At 37.6% G+C, this 22,228-nt stretch overlaps 2 protein-coding genes across 3 annotated transcripts in view; one reads left to right on the top strand and one right to left on the bottom strand.

Annotated features, from left to right (window-relative positions):
* The window catches only part of Cdk7 (Cyclin-dependent kinase 7), a 121,891-nt gene extending 120,927 nt beyond the window's left edge, over positions 1 to 964 (top strand). For both annotated transcript variants that reach the window (XM_089102694.1, XM_089102695.1), the window contains one exon: positions 832 to 964. In XM_089102694.1, the coding sequence (XP_088958820.1) occupies positions 832 to 860 (29 nt within the window). In that variant the 3' untranslated portion in view covers positions 861 to 964. The remainder of the gene's footprint in view (positions 1 to 831) is intronic.
* LOC148942565 (uncharacterized) lies at positions 776 to 22,153 on the bottom strand. The gene is made up of 4 exons (XM_089102696.1): positions 21,974 to 22,153; positions 13,094 to 13,206; positions 8,971 to 9,162; positions 776 to 1,173 (listed from the first exon to the last, which is right to left on the bottom strand). The coding sequence occupies exons 1-4, from the start codon at positions 22,092 to 22,094 to the stop codon at positions 952 to 954; spliced, it is 648 nt and encodes a 215-aa protein (XP_088958822.1). The 5' UTR covers positions 22,095 to 22,153; the 3' UTR covers positions 776 to 951.
* Between the last annotated feature and the right edge of the window lie 75 nt (positions 22,154 to 22,228).

Genomic DNA, 22,228 nt, shown 5'->3' on the forward strand with positions numbered 1-22,228 from the left:
GAAGTATTTGGACAGCGCACCTACCCCCCCCCCCAATGTGCAAATATATAGCCCAAATTATACAAATCCAGTGCATTCAATGCATCACTTGTCTTTGTGGCTATGAAACCGGATTTCTGAGATCTAACCTAAGCGTAATTCTTAAGTGTGTTCGTTTAAATAAGTGTGTATTTAACACCCTTAAAAAGTGTGTTTTAGACCATAAGATTTAACACCCTTAAAAAGTGTGTTTTTAGGCCATAAGATTTAACACCCTTAAAAAGTGTGTTTTTAGGCCATAAGATTTAACACCCTTAAAAAGTGTGTTTTTAGGCCATAAGATTTAACACCCTTAAAAAGTGTGTTTTTGGGCCATAAGATTTAACACCCTTAAAAAGTGTGTTTTTAGGCCATAAGATTTAAAACCCTTAAAAAGTGTGTTTTTAGGCCATAAGATTTAACACCCTTAAAAAGTGTGTTTTTAGGCCATAAGATTTAACACCCTTAAAAAGTATGTTTTTAGGCCATAAGATTTAAATTTGTCATCTTGATCCAGTGTATCTCTTTGAAAATTTTTGTTTAGGAAAAAAAAAACAGAATTTGCAAATTTTTCAGAGTATTCAAATTTCTTTTCCATGCAGTTAGTTTTGGCACTACAAATATTTTGCCTCCTGGAGTACCAAGGCAATACTTTCGAGTTGTTTAAATAATTACCATCGTCTGAGCAAAATGTCTTTTTAATTTCTCATCTACTAAGTCGACCCTCCCTAATAGAACAGAACGCTAGGAGAGAAGAGAACATCAGAATAGGATTTATTCGTTAAATGATTACAATTTTCTTTTCTTTTTCAGGTAATATTGCAAAACGACTACAATTCTGAGTGAAACTCTAACTGTGATTCATTCCTTTTTTATAAACATTTCTCATTAAAATTATTGTTTACAGTCACCAAAATCACAAAAATCACAAACTTATCGACGATACCACATCTGAATAGTTTTCATGCGTTTAATCTTCTTTTGAAGTTGGAGAATACCGTAAAGCAATGCTTCTGCAGTGGGAGGGCAACCTGGGACGTAGATATCCACTGGGATTAATCTGTCACAACCACGAACAACAGAGTATGAATAATGGTAATAGCCACCACCATTGGCACAAGAGCCCATTGAAATAACCCAACGCGGCTCAGGCATCTGAAAGAGACAGTTTATCATATTTAATATGTTCTTTTTTTATAATATATTACATTTTATTTATTTTCTTAAATTGATTGATGATTGATGATTATAATTTATCATTTCTCAACAATTTACTATAATTTAATATAATTTTATTACATTATGTGATATTATATTTTAGTATAATTTCATTTTTTTTATATTTTGTATTTTATTATATTGTGTTTTATAGATTAATTGTTTTGTTATACTTTTGTGAATCCAAACGTTGGCTCAATCGAGTTTAAAGAGACAGTTTGTCAAGCCCATATTCTGGCCAAAAGAATCTCTAAACCGTAAGTGTTAGATCGTATAAGCCGTCCTAGCCGAGTGGATTGGTGCACTGGATTTAGGTTTCTTTGTCCGAGAGGGCGATGGTTCGAATCCTAGTGTATCCAGTTATATGGTTTGGGATAAGGGTCACTGGCGTGACACTATAAGCTCAGCTAGAGTCACCTCGAGAAATCTGGGGAAGGTAAACAGGAAGGGTGCGAAAGAACAGGATGGTTGGTCCCCAATCCCTCATTGCACTTCCTGGCTGAAGGGCTAAGAAAGGGAGATCACCGTCGGTAGGGACTGTAAAGTCCAATGCCGTATTCTTTGCCTTTTTTATGGGGATAAAAAAAGGCCACGCGGCCAAGACTCCAGAGGTACATTAATCTTAATGTATGTAGGGAGGTCCTTTGGACGGAAATTGAAGGTGAAGACCCTTTTCCCTCTGTGGAGGGGTAATATGTGTTAAAAAGTAGCTAACTGAGCAGCTTTTATTACCTTCGAGGTTACTATTTCTACTTCTAAATTGTAATCTAGTTTATGTAGGAAGGAGGGGGGGGGAGGGTAATTTTGAGCCCCCTCACCCCTTAAAGCAGTACTCTTTAGTTGTTTTTTTTTTGTTTTTCTTTTTAACAAAAGCCACAGCTTTGAAACTAAAGCCATCAAGTTTCAAATTTGGATAACTACACACTCGGAGTTTGAGTATGGTCTCAAGCATTTTAGGAGTAAATAGTGCGAATGGAAATTGGAGTGGCTAGTGCCCTTTTTAATAGTCGAAAGTGATTTGAGGGCGACTAGCCCCCCCCCCACGCCCATCATTCCCCCAAACATACCCAATCAAAATTTTGAGATAGCAATTTTGTTGAAAGTAGTTGATTTCCAGATAGAAAATATGTCTTGAGGTCACTCCCCCACAACCCTCAGGGCAAGGGTTTTAAGTTATGCCCTGGGGGGCATTGTCGGCACAATGTATTATTTATTATTTTTTTCCTTTAGACCTGGGCACTTCGTATCGAAGAAGTTGTCGTAGAAACTTCGAAAAGGGTTAATTCAATTGGAAATTGGAGTGACTTGCGCCCTTTTTAATAGTCGAAAGTGATTGGAAGGCAACTACCACCCCTTACATGCCCACCATTTCCCGAAACACATCCAATCAAAATTTTGAGAGAGCCATTTTATTCAGCGTAGTTGATTTCCGGATAGAAAGTATGTTTTTGAGGAGGTCACTCCCCCACAACCCTCAGGGCAAGGGTTTTAAGTTATGCCCTGGGGGCATATAAGAACGATGTTGGCAAAATATATTTTTTTTCCTTTAGACCAGGGCACTTCGTATCGAAAAAGTTGTCGTAGAAACTTCGAAAAGGGCTCATTCAATTGAAAATCGGAGTGGTCTGTGCCCTTTTTAATGGTCGAAAGTGAAGGGAAGGCAACTAACACCCTTTCCACGCCCACCATTTCCCGAAACACATCCAATCAAAACTTTGAGATAGCCATTTTGTTCAGTGTAGTTGATCTCCAGTTAAAAAATGTACTTTTGAGGAAGTAAATCCCTCAAAGCTCTTATGAGAAAGGCTATAATCTTTGACCTGGGGTCATATAAGGTTTTTATAGTCGGTTTCGCTGTTGCAGTTTCAAAAAGGGCTCAGTCAAGCGCGATCTCAAATGTATAGAGTCAGTTCGAATGGTAAAGCGTAGCTTAATGAAAACTAACCCTCTCTCACGACCAACTTTTCCCCTAACACATCCAATCAAAATTTTGAGATAGCAATTTTGTTCAGCGTAGTTGATTTCCAGATAGAAATTATGTTTTTGAGGAGGACACTCCCCCACAACATTCAGGGCAAGGGTTTAAGATATGCCCTGGAAGCATATAGGGTTTTTATAGAAAGCGTTGTCGTAGAAACTTCAAAAAAAGGCTCATTTGATTAGAGTTTTAAAGGGCTTGTGGCATTTTTAATAGTCGAAAGTGATTGGAGGGCAACTAACCCCCTCTCACGCCCACCATTTCCCCAAAAACATCCAATCAGAATTTTAAGATACCCATTTTGTTCAACGTAGTTGAAAGTTCTGGAAATTAGGTCATTGAGGATAACAACACACCCCACAGCCCTCAGGGCAGGGGTTGTAAGTTATGCCCTTGGGACATATAAGGTTTTTATAGAACGCGTTGTCGTAGAAACTTCAAAAATGGCTCATTCGACTAGATATTTTAACGGCTAGTGGCCCTTTGAATAGTCGAAAGTGATTGGAAGGCAACTAACACCCCTTCCACGCCCACCATTTCCCCCAAAACATCCAATCAAAATATTGAGATAGGCAATTTGTTCGACGCAGTTTAAAGTTCGGGAAATTATACCTTTTGATTAGAACACTCCCTCCACAGTCTTCAGAACAAGGGTTATAAGTTATTCCCTGGGGGCATATAAGTTTTTACTGAAATGTTTGTCGTAGAAACTTGAAAAAGGGCTCATTCGATTGGCAGTTCAAAGGGCTAGTGCCCTTTTTAATAGTCTCGAAAGTGATATGAGGGCAACTAACCCCCCTGTCACACCCACCTTTTCCCCTAACACATCCAATCAAAATTTTTGAATAGCCACTTTATTGAACGTAGTTGAAAGTTTTGGAGATCAGGTCCTTAAGGATGACAACCCCTCCACGCCCACAGCCCTCAGGGCAAGGGTCGTGAGTTATGCCCTGGGGGCATATAAGGTTTTTATAGAAAGCGATTTTGTAGAAACTTCAAAAAGGACTCATTCGATTGGAAATCGGAGTGGCCTGTGCCCTTTTTAATAGTCGAAAGTGAAGGGAAGGCAACTAACACCCCTTCCACGCCCACCATTTCCCAAAACACATCCAATAAAAACTTTGAGATAGCCATTTTGTTCAGTGTAGTTGATTTCCAGAAAGAAGTTATGTTTTTGAGGAGAACACTCCCCCACAGCCCTCAGGGCAAGGGTTGTAAGCTATAACCTGCGGGCATATAAGGTTTTTATGGAAGGCGTTTTCGAAAACATTTTAAAAAGGACTAACTCGATTTGGTATTCAAAGGGTTAGCGCCCTTTTTAATAGTCGAAAGTGATTGGAGGGCAACTAACCCCCCTCTCATGCCCATCTTTCCCCCAAACACATCCAATCAAAATTTTTAGGTAGCAATTTTGTTCAGCGTAGTTGATTTCCAGATAGAAATTATGTTTTTGAGGAGGGCACTCCCCCACAGCCTTCAGGGCCACGGTTGTAAGTTATGCCCTGGGAGCATATAAGGTTTTTATGGAAGGCATTGTCGCAGAGACTTCGAAAAGGCCTCATTCGATTAGAAATTCAAAGGGCTATTGCCCTTTTTAAGTCAAAAGTGATTGGAGGGCAATTAATCCCTCTCTCACGACCATCATTTCCCCAAACACATCAAATCAAAATTTTAAGATACCCATTTTGTTCAACGTAGTTGAAAGTTCTGGAAATTTGGTCTTCGAATATGACAACCCCCCCCCCCCCCACAGCCCTCAGGGCAAGGGTTGTGTTATGCCCTTGGGGCATATAAGGTTTTTATAGAACGCGTTGTCGTAGAAACTTCAAAAATGGCTCATTCGATTGAAAATTGGAATGGCTAGTGCCCTTTTGAATAGTCGAAAGTGATTGGAAGGCAACTAACACCCCGTCCACGCCCACCATTTCCCCCAAAACATCCAATCAAAATATTGAGATAGGCAATTTGTTCGACGCAGTTTAAAGTTCGGGAAATTATACCTTTTGATTAGAACACTCCCTCCACAGTCTTCAGGGCAAGGGTTATAAGTTATTCCCTGGGGGCATATAAGCTTTTACTGAAAGGTTTATCGTAGAAATTTGAAAAAGGGCTCATTACATTGGCAGCTCATAGGGCTAGTGCCCTTTTTAATAGTCTCGAAAGTGATATGAGGGCAACTAACCCCCCTGTCACACCCACCTTTTCCCCTAACACATCCAATAAAATTGCCCTTTTAATAGTCGAAAGTGACTGAAGGGCAACTAACCCCTCTTTCACGCCCATCATTTCCCCAAACACATCCAATCAATATTTTGAGATAAGGGCTCATTTGATTGGAAATTGAAATTGCCCTTTTTAATAGTCGAAATTGAGTGGAGAATAATTAACCCCCTCTCACGCCCACCATTTCCCCAAACACATTCAATCAAAGTTTAGAGATAGCCATTTTGTTCAACGTAGTTGAAAGTTCTGGAAATTATGTATTTAAGGATGACAAACCCCCCAGACCAGGGCAAAGGTTGTAAGTTTTGCCCTGGGGGCAGATAAGGTTCTTATAGATAGAGTTGTAAAACTTCAAAAGGGGCTCATTCAATTGGAAATTGAGAGGGGTAGTGCCCTTTTTAATAGTTGAAAATGATTGGATGGTAACTAACCCCCCTCTCACGCCCACCCTTCCCCCAAACACATCCAATCAAAATTTTTAGATATCCATTTTGTTCAACGCTGCAGAAAATTCTGGAAATTAGGTCTTTGAGGATGACAATCCCCCACCCACCCTCAGCCCTCAGGGCCATGGCTCTAAGTTATTCCCTGGGGGAATATAAGGTTTTTATTGAAAGCGTTGTCGTAGAAACTTCAAAAGGGCTCATTTGATTGGAAATTGAAAGGGATAGTGCCTTTTTTAATAGTTGAAAGTGATTGGAGAGCGACTAACGCCCACCATTTTCCCAGACACATCCAATCAAAATTTTGAGATAGCCATTTTGTTTTACGTAGTTGAAAGTGCTGGAAATTAGGTCTTAGAGAATGACAACCACCCTCACAGCCCTTAGGGTAAGGGTTGTAGTTTTTGCCCTGGGGGCTTATAAGGTGTTTATAGAAAGTGTTGTCATAGAAACTCAAAAAGGGCTCAATCGAAAGGCCTAGTGCCCTTTTTAATAGTCGAAAGTGATTGGAAGGCTTCAAATTTTTATAGTAAAGATCGTTGTGGGTTTAATGTATTATTTTTTTGTTGTTGTTGTTGTTTAGACCAGGGCACTTTGTATCGAAGGAGTTGTCGTAGAAACTTCGAAAGGGCTCATTCGATTGAAAATAGAAAGGGTTGATGCCCTTTTGAATAGTCGAAAGTGGTTGGAGGGAAACCAATCCCCCTACCACGCCCACCCTCCCATTTGCCTTTATGTTTAAAACCTAAATGTTACCATAAGATTAAATCAAAACGCACTGCGTTAATGCAAATTCCCAATAAGGCATCTCAGCAGTATCCCAAGAACGACTAAGGGTATTATGTTCAAACTTTGGGTGCTACTTCTGCTCTTAAAATTTAACTAAATCAAAATAGCGTAAGTGTATCCAAGCTATCAAAGAAAGTAAACAAATTTTTTTTGCGAATGGTATCAAGTTTTCCATTTCAGGTCAACTAGAGGAGGTATGAAACTAAAGTAAACACTACTATTTGTGTTCAGATTTTTAGAAGGGGGTATGTAGTTAAAAATGGCTGAAAATTTTTCTCCAGCATACAAATAGCAGGCCAAACTATAAATTCTTAAAAAAAACGAAAAGATTTAAAGTAGTATTTTCTTTTTCCCTGAAAAGACTATGTCATTTTAAACTGAACGGAAATTAATTAAAAAAACGTTTTCCAAAAAATAAGTTTTTAAAAAAAAATTAAAGAACTCCATTAAACAAAAAATGAGCAAAAATAAAATCAAATAATCTACCAAGCGTGAAACTACCACAAATCAGCATCAATAAATAAATGAAACCCAAAACGAGTCAAACCCAAAACGAGCAGAAATTAACATAAGTTGGGCTTAAAACCCCTATGCCTTCCCAAGGCCAGAACAAAAATTGCACTTTACTGAAACAAATTCAAATGAATGTGCATTGTCAGTTTAATATACATATACAGATATTTAGTAATCAAAATGTTAATATTATTTGATTTATTAAAATTATAAAAGTAAAAATATTTGTATTTGTTTCAGTAAAGTGCAAATTTTGTTCTGGCCTTGGGAAGGCATAGGGGTTTTGCGCCCAATTTATGTTTATTTCTGCTCATTTTGAGTTTAGCTTAGTTATTTATTGTAGTTTCTGTTCGTTTTGGGTTTTATTTGTTTATCGATGATGATTTGCGGGAGTTTCACGCTTGGTAGATTATTTGATTTTATTTTTGCTCGTTTTTTGTTTAATGGAGTTCTTTACTTTTCTTTGAAAAACTTGTTTTGTGGAAAAAGTTTTTTTTAATTAATCAGGGGAAGAGAGGAATACTACTACTTATTTTGTGCATAAAAAAAGGTGAATGTTTTGCCCACTTGGGTATCTATGTTTAAAAAGAAATTCACAGACCAGATGAACAATTAGTCATCTTTAAGCAAAATATTTTTTTTGGTTTTGAGAAAAGCCGTTTGTAAATTTTAATAGCGAAATCAAAGTTGCTGGCAAAGCAATTTCCACCTTCTGTTCCTCATTTCTTCTGTCAGCAATAGATGAGAATAAGAATTCCCAGTGGATCTTTTTTTTGGGGGGGGGGGAGGTTCATAATGGAGAAAAACTGGCCAACTCAGAAAAACAGTAAGATTTTAGGGGGAGATTGCACTTATGCCTGAACAAAAATGCGTTTTAGGTTCTTTGAAACCTTTGAGTCACCTCTTCATTCAGTGTTTCCTTGCAATTTCGACCAAGCCAGGTCAAGATAAAGCGTGAATGTACTAATTTATTAAAAAAATATCTGATCTTAAAAAATGTTGATTTTAACAAAAATAGCAAGAGAAGGTATCTTAATGTTTGTCTTTTTATATTCTTCTGTAATCTTTTACCTGTATTCTTTTGTTTTTTACTCTTGATTATACACTGAGAACAGTTGAGCCGAAGCCTTGATCGAAATATTTGATAGTATTCTTAGTTATTTCAGTAGCTGTAATTACCTGCGTTTTTTCTTTTTTTTTCGTTTTGTCATTCTTAGCCAGTGTGGTCTCAGGAATTATTTACAATTATAACATTAAAATAAGTCAGCAATGAAGCTTCTTTTTGGATTTTCTCCATATTTGTTTGCGTTATCTGAAAGACGGAGCAGAATTTGTTAGATATGTCCAAAGAGAAATTTGCTAAGAATTTTTGGGGTACTCGTCTGACTGAACGTATTTCGAACAGAAGGCCGAACAAAAATGTGGGTCTATACTCCTTTCAAAGGATTTAATGAGAGAATTTAATTGAGATGGTCAAGACACGTTCTGCAAAAAGATGACAGATTACCAAAGATCATCCTTTTCGGCCACCTTCTAGGGCCAAACGAAGAGCAGGTCATCCCGAGTGGGGTGGGTGGAGGTCATAAAAACTATTTAAGAGAAAATAGGAACTTCTTGAGAGGGTGAAAAGAGCTTTGATTGATTGGGATTGAAGAGGAGCATGCGTAGCTGTGTTGGCCTCAGGCAAATGATGCTGCAGTGAGTCGTCAGCAGTAGTAATTAAAGTTAATATCAAGTTAAGCGATAATTCTAAAAGAAGAATAACTCTATTAAAAAAGAAGATCTTACTTGATCATAAACTTTCCTCAATGCTGGTGCCATCTTATTAGTTACAGTTCCTGCTACAATAATGACATCTGCTTGACGTGGAGAAGCTCGGAAAACAACACCATATCGATCCATGTCATATCGAGGAGCAGCAATGTGCATCATCTCAACAGCACAGCACGCCAAACCAAAAGTCAGTGGCCATAATGAGCCCTAAGGAAATTATGTTAATAAAGTCCAACACAACTGGTTATGTTTAATTATTACTGCTATTTTCTTAATTTTTTTTTTAGTTTATTGCTTTTTTTTGCCTTAAAATGTGTATATATATTTTGTGTCTATTTCCGCCCTTATCATGTAGAGGGTATGTGTGACTAAATTCTTTGAATAATGTACATTGAAATTTTAAACTAGGAATCTGACATTTAATCGGGGGTGGGGGGGGGTCTATTCTTTGCTAGTAGCTTCAAATTGTTTCCAAGAGAATGAAGCTGTTTAACCTTGGATCAAGTCCATAAGGTGAACAAAAGAGTTACTTCACCAGAAATGTAGGAAAGGCTGGGGTTGTATTTTCAGAATCTAGAGGGGGGAATTTCGTGTTTTTTTTTTCTATTTTGCCAACGAAAATACCCAGAAAGGATATTTTCAAAATCTAGGAGTAACAGCAAAAAACTAGGGGGGATCCCCCCTCCTGCAATTGGCACCAATGTAAGTACAGCCTTAACTGGCAATACATTGGTCAATAAGTTGGCTGATTACATTACCAATTGTACATTCAGTCTTAGTGCAAAATGTATGCATTTCCTATTGCACCATTAAAATGATACACATCTTGATGCTTCTGAAACAAAACTTGTTGAAACAAATACTATGGCTAACTTGTTATCAGTACTTTGCATTGCATGCAACATCTTCAAGTGTTATGAATATTAAAAATGGCTTTTTTTGGTGTACCAACACTCAAAGGGCCTGAATACTGGGATATTGACAAAAATTATATATATGCGATTTGCTGCAATGACTCAGCATAGTGGCAACACCATTGATAATTTATTATTATTTACAATAATATGAGTTGTGTAGAGTCTACTTAAAGTTATATTAATAAATATCAATTGCTTAGGAGATTACTACTACAAAGCATTTACTTATGTCCAAATTTATTTCAACATGTCTTTTTGTTTCATCCTTGTGATGGGTATCCTAGTGAGACAAGAGGAGGGGGAACAATTGTCATTGAACAATACTTGTCACACATTTAACTTACTGTAGATTTTTGCACACTTCTGTAAGAAGATAAGTACATAGCTACTGTTTAACGCCTATGGACTAAAATACAACACTTTTGGAAATTATATAAAATATTTTCTGAATATAATATCTGAATATTCTAGGTATAACATGAAATATTATATTTGTATACTAATCTGCACTAAAGGGGGGGGAGGTGGAGATCCCTATCAAAAAGATTTGTTAGGAGTTACCACTGAAAACCATCAACATACCAAGTCTTAATTTTAAAATAAATTTTTATATTTCAGGTCATGGTGGCAACCAGTGTATTTGGAAATAGTGTTTCCTTCACAGGGGCAATCTGTGCTAAACACTCTACTCCAAGTACTGTTATAGCTCAATTTAAGAGTTTCTTAATTAAAAGTAATTAACTTCAGCTTGGACAAGTAAACTTTATATGGCTGGATACCAAGTTTCACCACTTTGGCTGATCTCCTATGCAGGGCGAATCTCCAGCATTTTTATAGGGGGGGGGGGGTAAAGGGGGTCCACATCTGGATAGTAAAGGGGCATGGGATATATAATAGTTTTTCTCTCTATAGCATTGGGGGAGGGGGCAACTGCCCCCTTGCCCCCACCCCGCAAACGACGCCCCTGCTCCTATGTCTCTTCATTGCTGTAATTTACTGTAAAAAATATCTTTTTGTTGCAATTTATTGCAACAGATCTTTTCTTGTCTCATCTTTGTGATGGGTATAATAGTGTAAAAAGGGAAGGTGGAACAATTATCACTGAACAATTCTTGTCAGTTATTTAACTTACTGCACACTTGGAACCCTACTCTAATAAAGCAAGTTATACATAACTCCTACACAACACTTGGGAGTTATATAAAATAAAAACTGTCTGAATTCAGCAACTTGGATTTGTTACTTGGGGAAATTGGATTTGGCTGCATTCAATGATATTTACCATTGGACAATTATTGAGGTGCTGTATTAAAACCTAGAACTCATTTCAGAAGTTTTTAAATTATTTAATATGATGCTAATACCAGTCAATGTAGTTATGCAATTAAATACCAAAAATGCAAAGCAGGTTCAACATAGGTAGTCCTTTAAGTATATATATGTATAAATTTGAATGTGTCTTTGTATCAGTGTGTGTCCTGTCTGCATTACTACACTGTTCACCCAATAACCGAGAGAAACTTCAAGGAGCTGTTCAGTACACTCTTGCAAAGGTGTTACGTATAGAATTCCCCCCCCCAAGGCCCTCTGAATACTTTTCGTGCTGACTGAAATTAGAGAGCCATGAACATAAATAGATGAACATTGCTTCTGTTGACATTATTCACATTTTCTGTGTATTTAATGTCCAACAATTTGGATGGCAATGGAAGAGGATTGTGTCCCACCTAAGATCATATGACTCATTCAGGCTTACTATCAACACACACAAACTTGCATCAAGGTGAACGGAGAACTTTCTCTGCTATTTAATATTGACTTTGGTGTGAGGCAAGGGTGTTTACTCTCTCCCAAACAATTAAATTTTGTCATTGATTGAGTAACGAAAAAAGCAATGCTAAACTTCAGAGGAATTGAGGTTAGCCCTGATTTCAGTACCACCAACCTGGATTATGCTGATGATGTCGCTCTTCTTGGCAAATCTGTTGACAAAGCCCAGAAAATGCTTCTGAAAGTCACTGTCGAAGTTGCTGCCCCAGTGGGGCTCAAGATTAATATTGACAAGACTAAAGCTATGTCTAATGCCCCAGATATATACTCTACCCCTATAACCATATAGCCCTTAACCATAGGCAGATTGAAGTAGTCAATAAATTCAAGTATCTCGGATCATACATTAACATTAACAGCAGATGTAGTGAAGAAATCCAATGCCGCATTGCATCAGCTTCCAATGTCTTTGCACAGCTGTGGAAGCTGCTATAGAAAAGGAAGGAAATCCACAGGAAAACAATAAATTCTTATTTACAATGCCCTAGTCTGGTCAGTCTTACTGTACAGCTGTGAGACGTGGCCCTTAAAAGTCAACAAGGCACACGCCCTCAACACTTTTGAACACAGATACCTGAGGAGCATATTGGGGTTATGACTCAGTGACCAAATCCCAAATACGATCATCCGCCAACAATGTGACCAGAAGTATGGCATCACGTCTATCATTTGACATCGCCGCCTGTCCTGTTTTAGCTATGTTTGCCAAAGACTAGCCAAGACTTTCACAAATCAAAGCTTACACTACAAACCAGCACCTGATTGGAGAAAACGACATGGAGGACAAGCCAAAACTTGGCTTAACACAGTCAAATCTGACCTCGAGCCAATTGGCAGATTCCAGAGACATGGTCGCAGATGGGACCCTTCATGGCTTGAAATTATCGCCCCATTAACCCAAGACCATAACCTGTGGAACTTAACAGTCTGCCAGATCCTGTCGCCTGGGAAGTAAGTAAGTAATATCCAACAACACCCAATAGAGAAGTTAATAATCCTAATTTTTCAAATACTTTTAAATTTGAAAATATGGCTGTTATTTTACATGTGGGGAAAATTTTCCACATGGGAATTGTTGGGCGGGGGGGGGGATTTCCCACAGGGCGGGAGGTTTCCACGAGGGATTTCTAGGGGGAGAATTATCCATGGCGGGAATCTTTCAAGTAATTATGAGTCTAAAACTAGAATCATTATTAATACACATGGAAGAATTTCCCACACCACAGGGGGAATGTACCTCAAATTTTCTTTCTTTTGACATCACAGCAATGTATGATTCATATATTAGTCTAATATAAAACTAAAAAAAGATGGATGGTTCCTAATATTATATCTACATATATTTGATAATTTAATTTGTTCTGAAATTGCCCTTGGGGGTCCAAGCTTACCTTTCTGCCCCAGTTTAGAAGATCGTCAAGTCTTGCCACTGCATATTCTGCCAAATTACTGGTACCTTGGAAGGGTGAATAAGCCTTCCTGTTCTTTAGAGCTGGCAAATCAGCTAAAAATGAAAAGAAAAAATTACACATTTCAACTTCTTTTCCATAGTGAGAAAATATTAATTTCTTTAATGTTCATTCATTTATATGTGGTTAGCCTAGAAGCCAGTTCAGTCAGACCAGAGCCTGCCTTGTAAGCTCTTGCCACCTCCCTATATACAGCCACATTGTGTACTGCCTTGTTTTTTAGAGGAGGTTTGGGCCTTTATCCCATGCACCTCATTTGACGTTGATGCATTTTTCCTTTTCCAGAAACAGTTTGATATAGACTACCCCTTTGTTCCAATTCCTTTGGACTTATGTGGGTTTACATGACAAGGTGTATTCCTGCTTGTTGTGGCAGTTGTGGGCAGGGACGAGTGGGCTCAAACATTTCCGCCTCCATCCCTAATGTCCATTCAGGAAATCCTAGGTGCACTTCAAAGTGGTGGAAGGGTGGACACTCATTAAACTGCTATAAGAGTGCTAATGCGCCAGGGTAACCAATTGTCTGGGGAACCATCAGTCAACAAAATTCCCATGAAACACCATGGAATAATGTTAGACCAAAGAAAAACAACCTGTGCTACAACATCCCTGGCAAGCAACGCATCAAGGGTTCCAACAACCTTGGCAAAATGTAGGTGAATTGGTACAACATCAATATTGTTGAACATGATGAAGAGGACTTTAAGAATTGCAACCTGGAATCTATGTTTGCTAAAATGTGGAGTGATGCAGGCTTTTACAGCAAAAGAATTCTACCAATACAACCTAGACATCCTGTGCCTCCCTGAAGCAAGATTGAATGACCAAAGTAAAACCACAACCAATGGCTGATGTATGTCATTTTTAAAAATCTGGCTCCAGCAACGGCTCTGGACATCATGGTGTCGGATTCATCCTCAGTGAGAAGACCAAATCATCAGTGTTAGACTGGGATCCAGTCTCCAACCAAATAGTTGAAAATGATTGGAGGGTAACTACCCCCCTCTCACGCCCACCATTCCCCCAAACACACCCAATCAAAATTTTCAGATAGCCATTTTGTTCAACGCTGCAGAAAATTCTGGAAATTAGGTCTTTGAGGATGACAATCCCCCACCCACCCCCAGCCCTCAGGGCCAAGGTAAGTTATTCCCTGGGGGCCTATAAGGTTTTTATTGTAAGCGTTGTCGTATAAACTTCAAAAGGGCTCATTTGATTGGAAATTGAAAGGGATAGTGCCTTTTTTAATAGTTGAAAGTGATTGGAGAGCGACTCACGCCCACCATTTTCCCAGACACATCCAATCAAAATTTTGAGATAGCCATTTTGTTTTACGTAGTTGAAAGTGCTGGAAATTAGGTCTTAGAGAATGACAACCACCCTCACAGCCCTTAGGGTAAGGGTTGTAGTTTTTGCCCTGGGGGCTTATAAGGTGTTTATAGAAAGTGTTGTCATAGAAACTCAAAAAGGGCTCAATCGAAAGGCCTAGTGCCCTTTTTAATAGTCAAAGTGATTGGAAGGCTTGAAATTTTTATAGTAAAGATCGATGTGGGTATAATGTATTATTTTGTTGTTGTTGTTGTTGTTTAGACCAAGGCACTTTGTATCGAAGAAGTTGTCGTAGAAACTTCGAAAGGGGCTCATTCGATTGAAAATAGAAAGGGTTGATGCCCTTTTTAATAGTCGAAAGTGATTGGAGGGAAACCAATCCCCCTCCCACGCCCACCCTCCCATTTGCCTTTATGTTTAAAACCTAAATGTTACCATAAGATTAAATCAAAACGCACTGCGTTAATGCAAATTCCCAATAAGGCATCTCAGCAGTATCCCAAGAACGACTAAGGGTATTATGTTCAAACTTTCGGGGCTACTTCTGCTCTTAAAATTTAACCAAATCAAAATAGCGTAAGTGTATCCAAGCATATTCTGCCAAATTACTGGTACCTTGGAAGCTCTTGCCACCTCCCTATATACAGCCACATTGTGTACTGCCTTGTTTTTTAGAGGAGTTATGTTTTTGTTAGACTGGGATCCAGTCTCCAACCAAATAGCGAAGATCCAACTGCATGGACACCCTTTCAATGTGACTGTAGTAGCAGCATATGCACCTACAGAAGACTCCCATGACCACCTGAAAGATCACTTCTATGACAAATTACAGGCAGTCCTTAACAACTGTCCTAGCCAAGACCAGATTGTGATTGGGGCGGTTTCAATGCAAGGTTAGGACCCTGTTCTGACCCAGCATAACATGGTAGTATTGGCCCACACAGACGCGGAGAATCGTGTGAATGGTACAAGATTGCTTCAGTTTGCAATACATAACTAGCTATCCCTTATGAACATTTTTTTCCAACCCAAAAATGCTCATACATTCATGTGGAGATTCCAAGATGGCTGCAATCTTGCACAACTTGATTGTCTAATGATTGGACAAAGATGGCGATCCTCTGTCCTTGACTGCAGGGCATACAGATGGGCAAATACTGGCTTGAAAACTGGGTCTGACCATTACCTTGTCATAGCTCCACTACACCAGAAACTGTCAGCCAGGAAGAGAACATGCCCCACGTATAAATATGATACAAAGAAGCTAGAAATCCCAGCAATTAAGTCTGAGTTTGATCTCAAGCTAAGCAACAGGTTCAAAGCTCTTATGTTCCTCCAAGATCAGAATGATGATTTGGCTGCCAAAAATATAGAACAGTAATGGCAGAAAATCAAAGCAACAACACAAGAAGCAGCCTTAAAGATACTTGAAAAATGAGCAAAAAACCACAAGAAGTGGTGCACAGTAGAGACACTTCAGGCACTCTCAGACAAGTCAAAAACTTCCCAAGATTGGGAAGAGTTCAAACAGATTCAGAAGAAAGGTCACAGACTAGCTAAGAGGGACAAGAACAGATACTAAGTGTAAAAAAGAAAATTGCATTTTCAGAACTAAAGCCAGAGAAAATGAAACCGATAACTGAAAATTAAGGTAAATGCTGTTTTGTCAAAATTTCAATAGGTATAGACCCTGTTATGTAGGTAAATTTCAGGACCCTCTAGAGAGAAAAGGAGTGGAGGAAGATACTTCAAAATACCTTCCCAGGATATACTTTGGTAAAATTTTTGTTATTCATATTATTGACTTATGAATAAAGTAAACATACCATTTGATGCCTTTTTTTATGCTCTTTCCAAATATAATAATCATTTTTGTCAGACAGTAATTTTACCCCCCACCCCTATATACACCAATTCAGGGTATATAATTGCACATTAGGGGGATGAGGGTAAATTTTATTTCTTATGTAAATGACAGGTAAGTTTGACCCCCCCCCCCAATGTGCAAATATATACCCTGAATTGGTACCACATAAAGAAAGAAAAACAAGCAAAAATGGGGCTTTTATAGGCCAAATGAAAATACTGAAAAAACACAACAAAATGAATATTTTGAGAGGACAAACGCCTCTCTTCTTCAGCGTAAAACAAAATAATGTATCCAAGGAAAGTGCCAAAGAAAAAAACAACAAAAAACAAACACAGAAAGTCAATGTGAAAAGAACCAAAAAACCAAAGAATTAAAACCAAATACCTAACAACCATAAAAGCAAGTTATTTGCCAATATCCGCAATTTGTACAAAATCCTAAAAATTATGAACTGCCATCAACAGATACTAGCAAACAACTGAGAAAGAAAAGAAAACAATTCATTCACTCAAAAACAAAACAAACCAGCAATTAAATAAGTTGGACAACTGTCATCAGATTTTGAATTTTAATTAATGCATTTCTTGCAGACACCCTTTGATAAACCCCTGAAATAAACCTTGAACCACATTCCCAGTCATATAATCAAACACGTGAACAACCCCTTAGGTCTCAAAGGGTGTCTGCAAGAAATGCATTAATTAAAATCTGATGACATTGTTCTCCAACTTCATCTACTGTCATCAAGAGCAAAAGGCTCAAATGGTTTGGGAATGCTATGCAGCACCCACGTGAGTACCTGACCTGTCAGTCCCCTGAATTTAAGCCCCTCCCCCACTGGAAGAAATTACAAGGTGGCCAAACTAAATCTTGGCATGCCCCATGGAAGAAAGACCTCAAGCCTTTGGGAGGTTTCAGGAAGTATGGATGCAATTGGGATAAATTGTCATTGAAATCTTCTGCCCCCAAACAGAAGACCAAAGTCAGTGGCAGAATATGGTCCATCCTATCCTCAGTGCCAAGTTGGGCTGAACAGCCCATGCCTTGCCACAAGTACAAGTAAGTAAGTACAGCCTATTCTTATGTTTTTTTTTTCAAAAATGTTTTAAGCTTGAATAGTTTAGCTTTTTATTCATGCTAAAAAAAATAAAGATTGGCCCAAAACTCCTAATTGGTCCTAAGCACTCAGTGGCAAGGGTGCATCCAGGGTTTTTGTTTGGGGGGGGGGGGATTAACAATTTTCTTTTTTTATGAAATGTAACAAATTTTTTTACATGCATTTTCTTACAAGTTGGACAAAAATTTCAGGGGAGGTTCCAACCATAGTAACACCCCCTAGATATGGCCTTGCTCAACGGCCTAGAATATTGTGCAAGGGGTATCAATTTTTCAATGAAAATACCAAAAAGGCACTTTCTAATTAAAATACCTCAAAATTAATGTCAATGTTTTGCTGTGTATGTCATTTTCTTGTTTTCAAAATGACATTTTACTATTAAGACTAATGAAAATAGTAATTACAATTCCTGAATCTACTATAAATTGCAATTTTTATTTACTAGACAATTTTTTTTCAGAGAGATGTCTTTGGACTTTTGGTTACTATGGACTGTTTTGAACCCTTTTAGCCCCTTTAATGGCTCAAAATGTAATTCCCCTCAGTCATTACTGAATTTGGAAAGAGCATGAAAAAGGTTTTTAGTGAAAGCCTATATTCACTTTCATCCTGTCTAAATTTTGTGAAAATGTAAATATTTACCAAGCTACTTTAGCTACTTTTGGCTATCTTGGAAAGGGGTCTTTTGGCTTCAGAGATGGGTCTACAGGCTAAAGTACATCCTGGGAAGGTATTTTAAAGTACCTACCTCCACTCCTTCTTCCTCTAGAGCATCCTGACCTTTGATGACCTTTCAAAATCTGTGTGTTATAAAAGTGAAACCTTGCAAAATAGATCTTCTTCTTAAATGAAGTACAACAAAATTGATTTCATCTTCACAACTTTGCTAAATCCCAATTTATAAGGTTTTGAAGATGTGTAAAAAAGAAAATTGCATTGTCAGAACTAAAGCCAGAGAAAATGAAACCGATAACTGAAAATTAAGGTAAATGTTGTTTTGTCAAAATCTCAATAGGTATAGACCCTGTTATGTAGGCAAATTTCAGGACTTTCTAGAGGGAGAAGGAGGGGAGCAGGGCACTTCAAAATACCTTCCCAGGACATACTTTGGTAAATTTTTTGTTATTCATATTATTGACTTATGAATAAAGTAAACATACCAATTGATGCCTTTTTTTATTATTTGAAAAAAACTACGTTTTCTAAAGAGTTAAAGAGGCTGAATTACAAGGTCGAACCTTAAAACGTACAGGGATTAGGAGGCACAGTTGGGGGCTGCCGCCCCCAAACCCCCGCTTTCGCAGCCTTTAAATAAAAAAAAGTTTTTTAAACTGAAAGTAAGGAGCGACATTAAATCTTAAAACGAACAGAAATTATTCTGTATATGAAAGAGGCTGTGCCCTCCTCAACGCCTCGCTCTTTACGCTAAAGTTTTTATTGTTTAAAAAAAGAGTTGTGAGAAAGTCAAACTTTAGCGTAAAGAGCGAGGCGTTGAGGAGGGCACAGCCCCTTTCATATACGGAATAATTTCTGTTTGTTTTAAGATTTAATGTCGCTCCTTACTTTCGGTTTAAAAAACTTTTTTTTTTATTTAAAGGCTGCGAAAGCGGGGGGTTTGGGGGGCGGCAATCCACCAACTGTGCCTCCTAATCCCTGTACGTTTTAAGGTTCGACCTTGTAATTCAGACTCTTTAACTCCTTAGAAAACGTAGTTTTTTTCAAATAATTTCTGCACGTTTTTGTACAGTTTATTACTTATTGTTGCTCCTTGTAACTCAGCCTCTTTAACTCTTTAGAAAACGTAATTTTTTTCAAATAATTTAAAAAAGAAACTGAGTTTCTTTTTAGTTTGAATTCAGTATTAAAAAAATTGCTATGATGGTGAATCGAACCCGGGTTTTCCACCTTAAAGTCCTGAGTATAACCGCTAGACTATACAGATACAAAAGTAATTGTTTTTTAGTAAATGGAAGCTATTTTCGACGCAAGCAAATTCCCAAAAAACTTGATATTTGGTTTTTGGAAAACAGGGAAGGAGTGATCAGATTGAGCTGAAATTTTGAGGATAAGCTCCCGGGCCCTAGGAAAGCTTAACCTCTAAATTTCAGCCCGATCAGACAACGTTAAAGGGAGGTTGTGGTGGGAAAAATTAACATGGGCTAATATAGGAAAACGAGGTTTTTCGTAAATGCAAATTCGGGGGATAATATTTTCGGTCTGAAAATATCAAAAGGCCCTAACAGGTCAAATTCTGCTTCGAATGAGTCCTCATTCACCCGGATCCGTTGCCAACTGTGGCCTGTAGGCGTGGCTAAGAAAAAAAAAAGAAATGATGAATTTTAAGTGGCGGTATTTGTTTTTTTGAAAACAAGGACGGAGGAATCGGATTGAGATGAAATTTTGTGGATAAGTTCCCAGGCCCTAGGAAAACCCAACCTATAAATTTCAGTCTACCCGGACAACGTTAAAGGGGGGCTGTGGTTGGAGGGTCGAAACTTCCGGCCCAGTTTACCCCATGAAGATAAAGTTGGAGGAGAATGAAATTTTACAAGTTTCTTAGTTTGAGCTTGGGGTACAAAATGCGATAACCGCCGTCTCTCTGCGACCTCTAGGACCTGAAATCGCTTAACATTGTGGTGGGTCGCCTCTTTATAGAGGCACAAGTGTGCCTCCTTGATGCTCTTTCCAAATATAATAATCATTTTTGTCAGACAGTAATTTTACCCCCCATCCCTATATATACCAATTCAGGGTATATAATTGCACATTAGGGGGATGAGGGTAAATTTTATTTCTTATGTAAATGAGAGGTAAGTTCCCCCCCCCCCCATTGTGCAAATATATACCCTGAATTGGTACCACATAAAGAAAGAAAAACAAGTAAAAATGGGGTTTTTAAAGGCCAAATGAAAATACTGAAAAAACACAACAAAGTGAATATTTTGAGAGGAAAAACGCCTCTCTTCTTAAGTACAAAACAAAATAATATATCCAAGGAATGTGCTAAAGAAAAAAACAACAAAAAACAAACACAGAAAGTCAATGTGAAAAGAACCAAAAAACCAAAGAAAAAACTTAAAAGATGAATAAAATTCAATAAAAGCAAAAATTAAAAGAATTAAAACCAAATACCTAACAACCAAAAGCAAGTTATTTGCCAATATTCACAATTTGTACAAAATCCAAAAAATTATGAACTGCCATCAACAGATACTAGCAAACAACTGAGAAAGAAAAGAAAACAATTCATTCACTCAAAAACAAAACAAACCAGCAATTAAATAAGTTGTTGAACTGTCATCAGATTTTGAATTTTAATTAATGCATTTCTTGTAGACACCCTTTGAGATAAACCTTGAACTACTTTCTCAGTCATATAATCAAACACATGAGCAACCCCTTAGGTCTCAAAGGGTGTCTGCAAGAAATGCATTAATTAAAATCCAATGACTTATTTCTCCAACTTAGTTCTCCAACATAAATCCAACTTAGTTCTCCAACTTAAATCCAATGACTTAGTTCTCCAACTTATTTAAGTGCTGGTTTGTTTTGTTTTTGAGTGAATGAATTGTTTTCTTTTCTTTCTAAGTTGTTCACTAGGGTAAGACACCCAGTAGTCAGACACTTTAATCACTTTGAAAACGTTTTGACATTTAAACTGCTCTAATTACTGTATTATACCACCTAGAAACTTAATTTTTGTATCAAAAAATTTCTGAAGAATTTCTGAACAAGTAGGTTACTAATTCAAATAGTTTCACTTGTACAGCGCCTCCTATTTTTGAATTTGCTAACAAGTGACAATTCTGCCTAAACTTGGACATACAAATGGCTCATTGTAAATTGGTTATTAAAATAGCATAAAATATTCTGTCCGAGAATAGGCAGGTGGCCAACTACTGGGTGTCTTACCCTAGTATTTGTTGATGGCAGTTCATAATTTTTGGGATTTTGTGCAAATTGTGGATCAAAAAAAGGTATCAAGTGGTATGTTTACTTTATTCATAAGTCAATAATATGAATAATGAAAAATTTACCAATACTTTAGCCTGTAGACCCATCCCTGAAAGTTTCATTTTTCCTAACTTAACCCCTTTCCAATACAGCTAAAGTAGAATTTTCCCAGTATTTTAAAGTACCAGCCTCTACTCCTTCTCCCTCTAGAGGGTTCTGAAATTTGCCTATGTGACAGGTCTGTACCTAATTCCTTTCCAAGATAGCAAAAAGTAGAAATTTAACCATACTTTTGCCTGTAGACCCATCCCTGGAAATTTCATTTTCCTAACCTAACCCCTTTCCATGATAGCCTAGCCAAAAGTAGCTAAAGTAGAATTTTACCAAGGACTTAAATAGTGTTTCCCCTATAAATGATTGTAAACTATGACAGAGGATAAGAAAAGTCTAGAAGTGATGAATTCAGTTTTGTGCTAACTAAACAATGCTGAAGACTGTATAGGCTAGGCCTATTTACCACTAGGCTACTTACTTTCACTTTGAGTTGTTGTTGGTGTGGGCTCAGCTGCGATTTTTGAGGCTAGCGTTCTAATTACAGCTGTTTTTCCATTTACATTCAACGAAATTTGTCTCAAGATAGGAGAGGCAATCATTTTGGGCAATGTTTTATAGCCTAATAATTTTCGGGTTTACATAATCTGAATTTACTTCTTCAAAAAAGATATACATTTTAATCAGCTTGTCAATGCCATCTAAAACCACTTTTGGAAGCAATATTTCAAAATAA

The sequence above is a fragment of the Artemia sp. Qi Xiang Cuo genome, chromosome 16 (assembly GCF_049724085.1).
Source record: "Artemia sp. Qi Xiang Cuo chromosome 16, ASM4972408v1, whole genome shotgun sequence".
Taxonomy (NCBI): Eukaryota; Metazoa; Arthropoda; class Branchiopoda; order Anostraca; family Artemiidae; genus Artemia; species Artemia sp. Qi Xiang Cuo.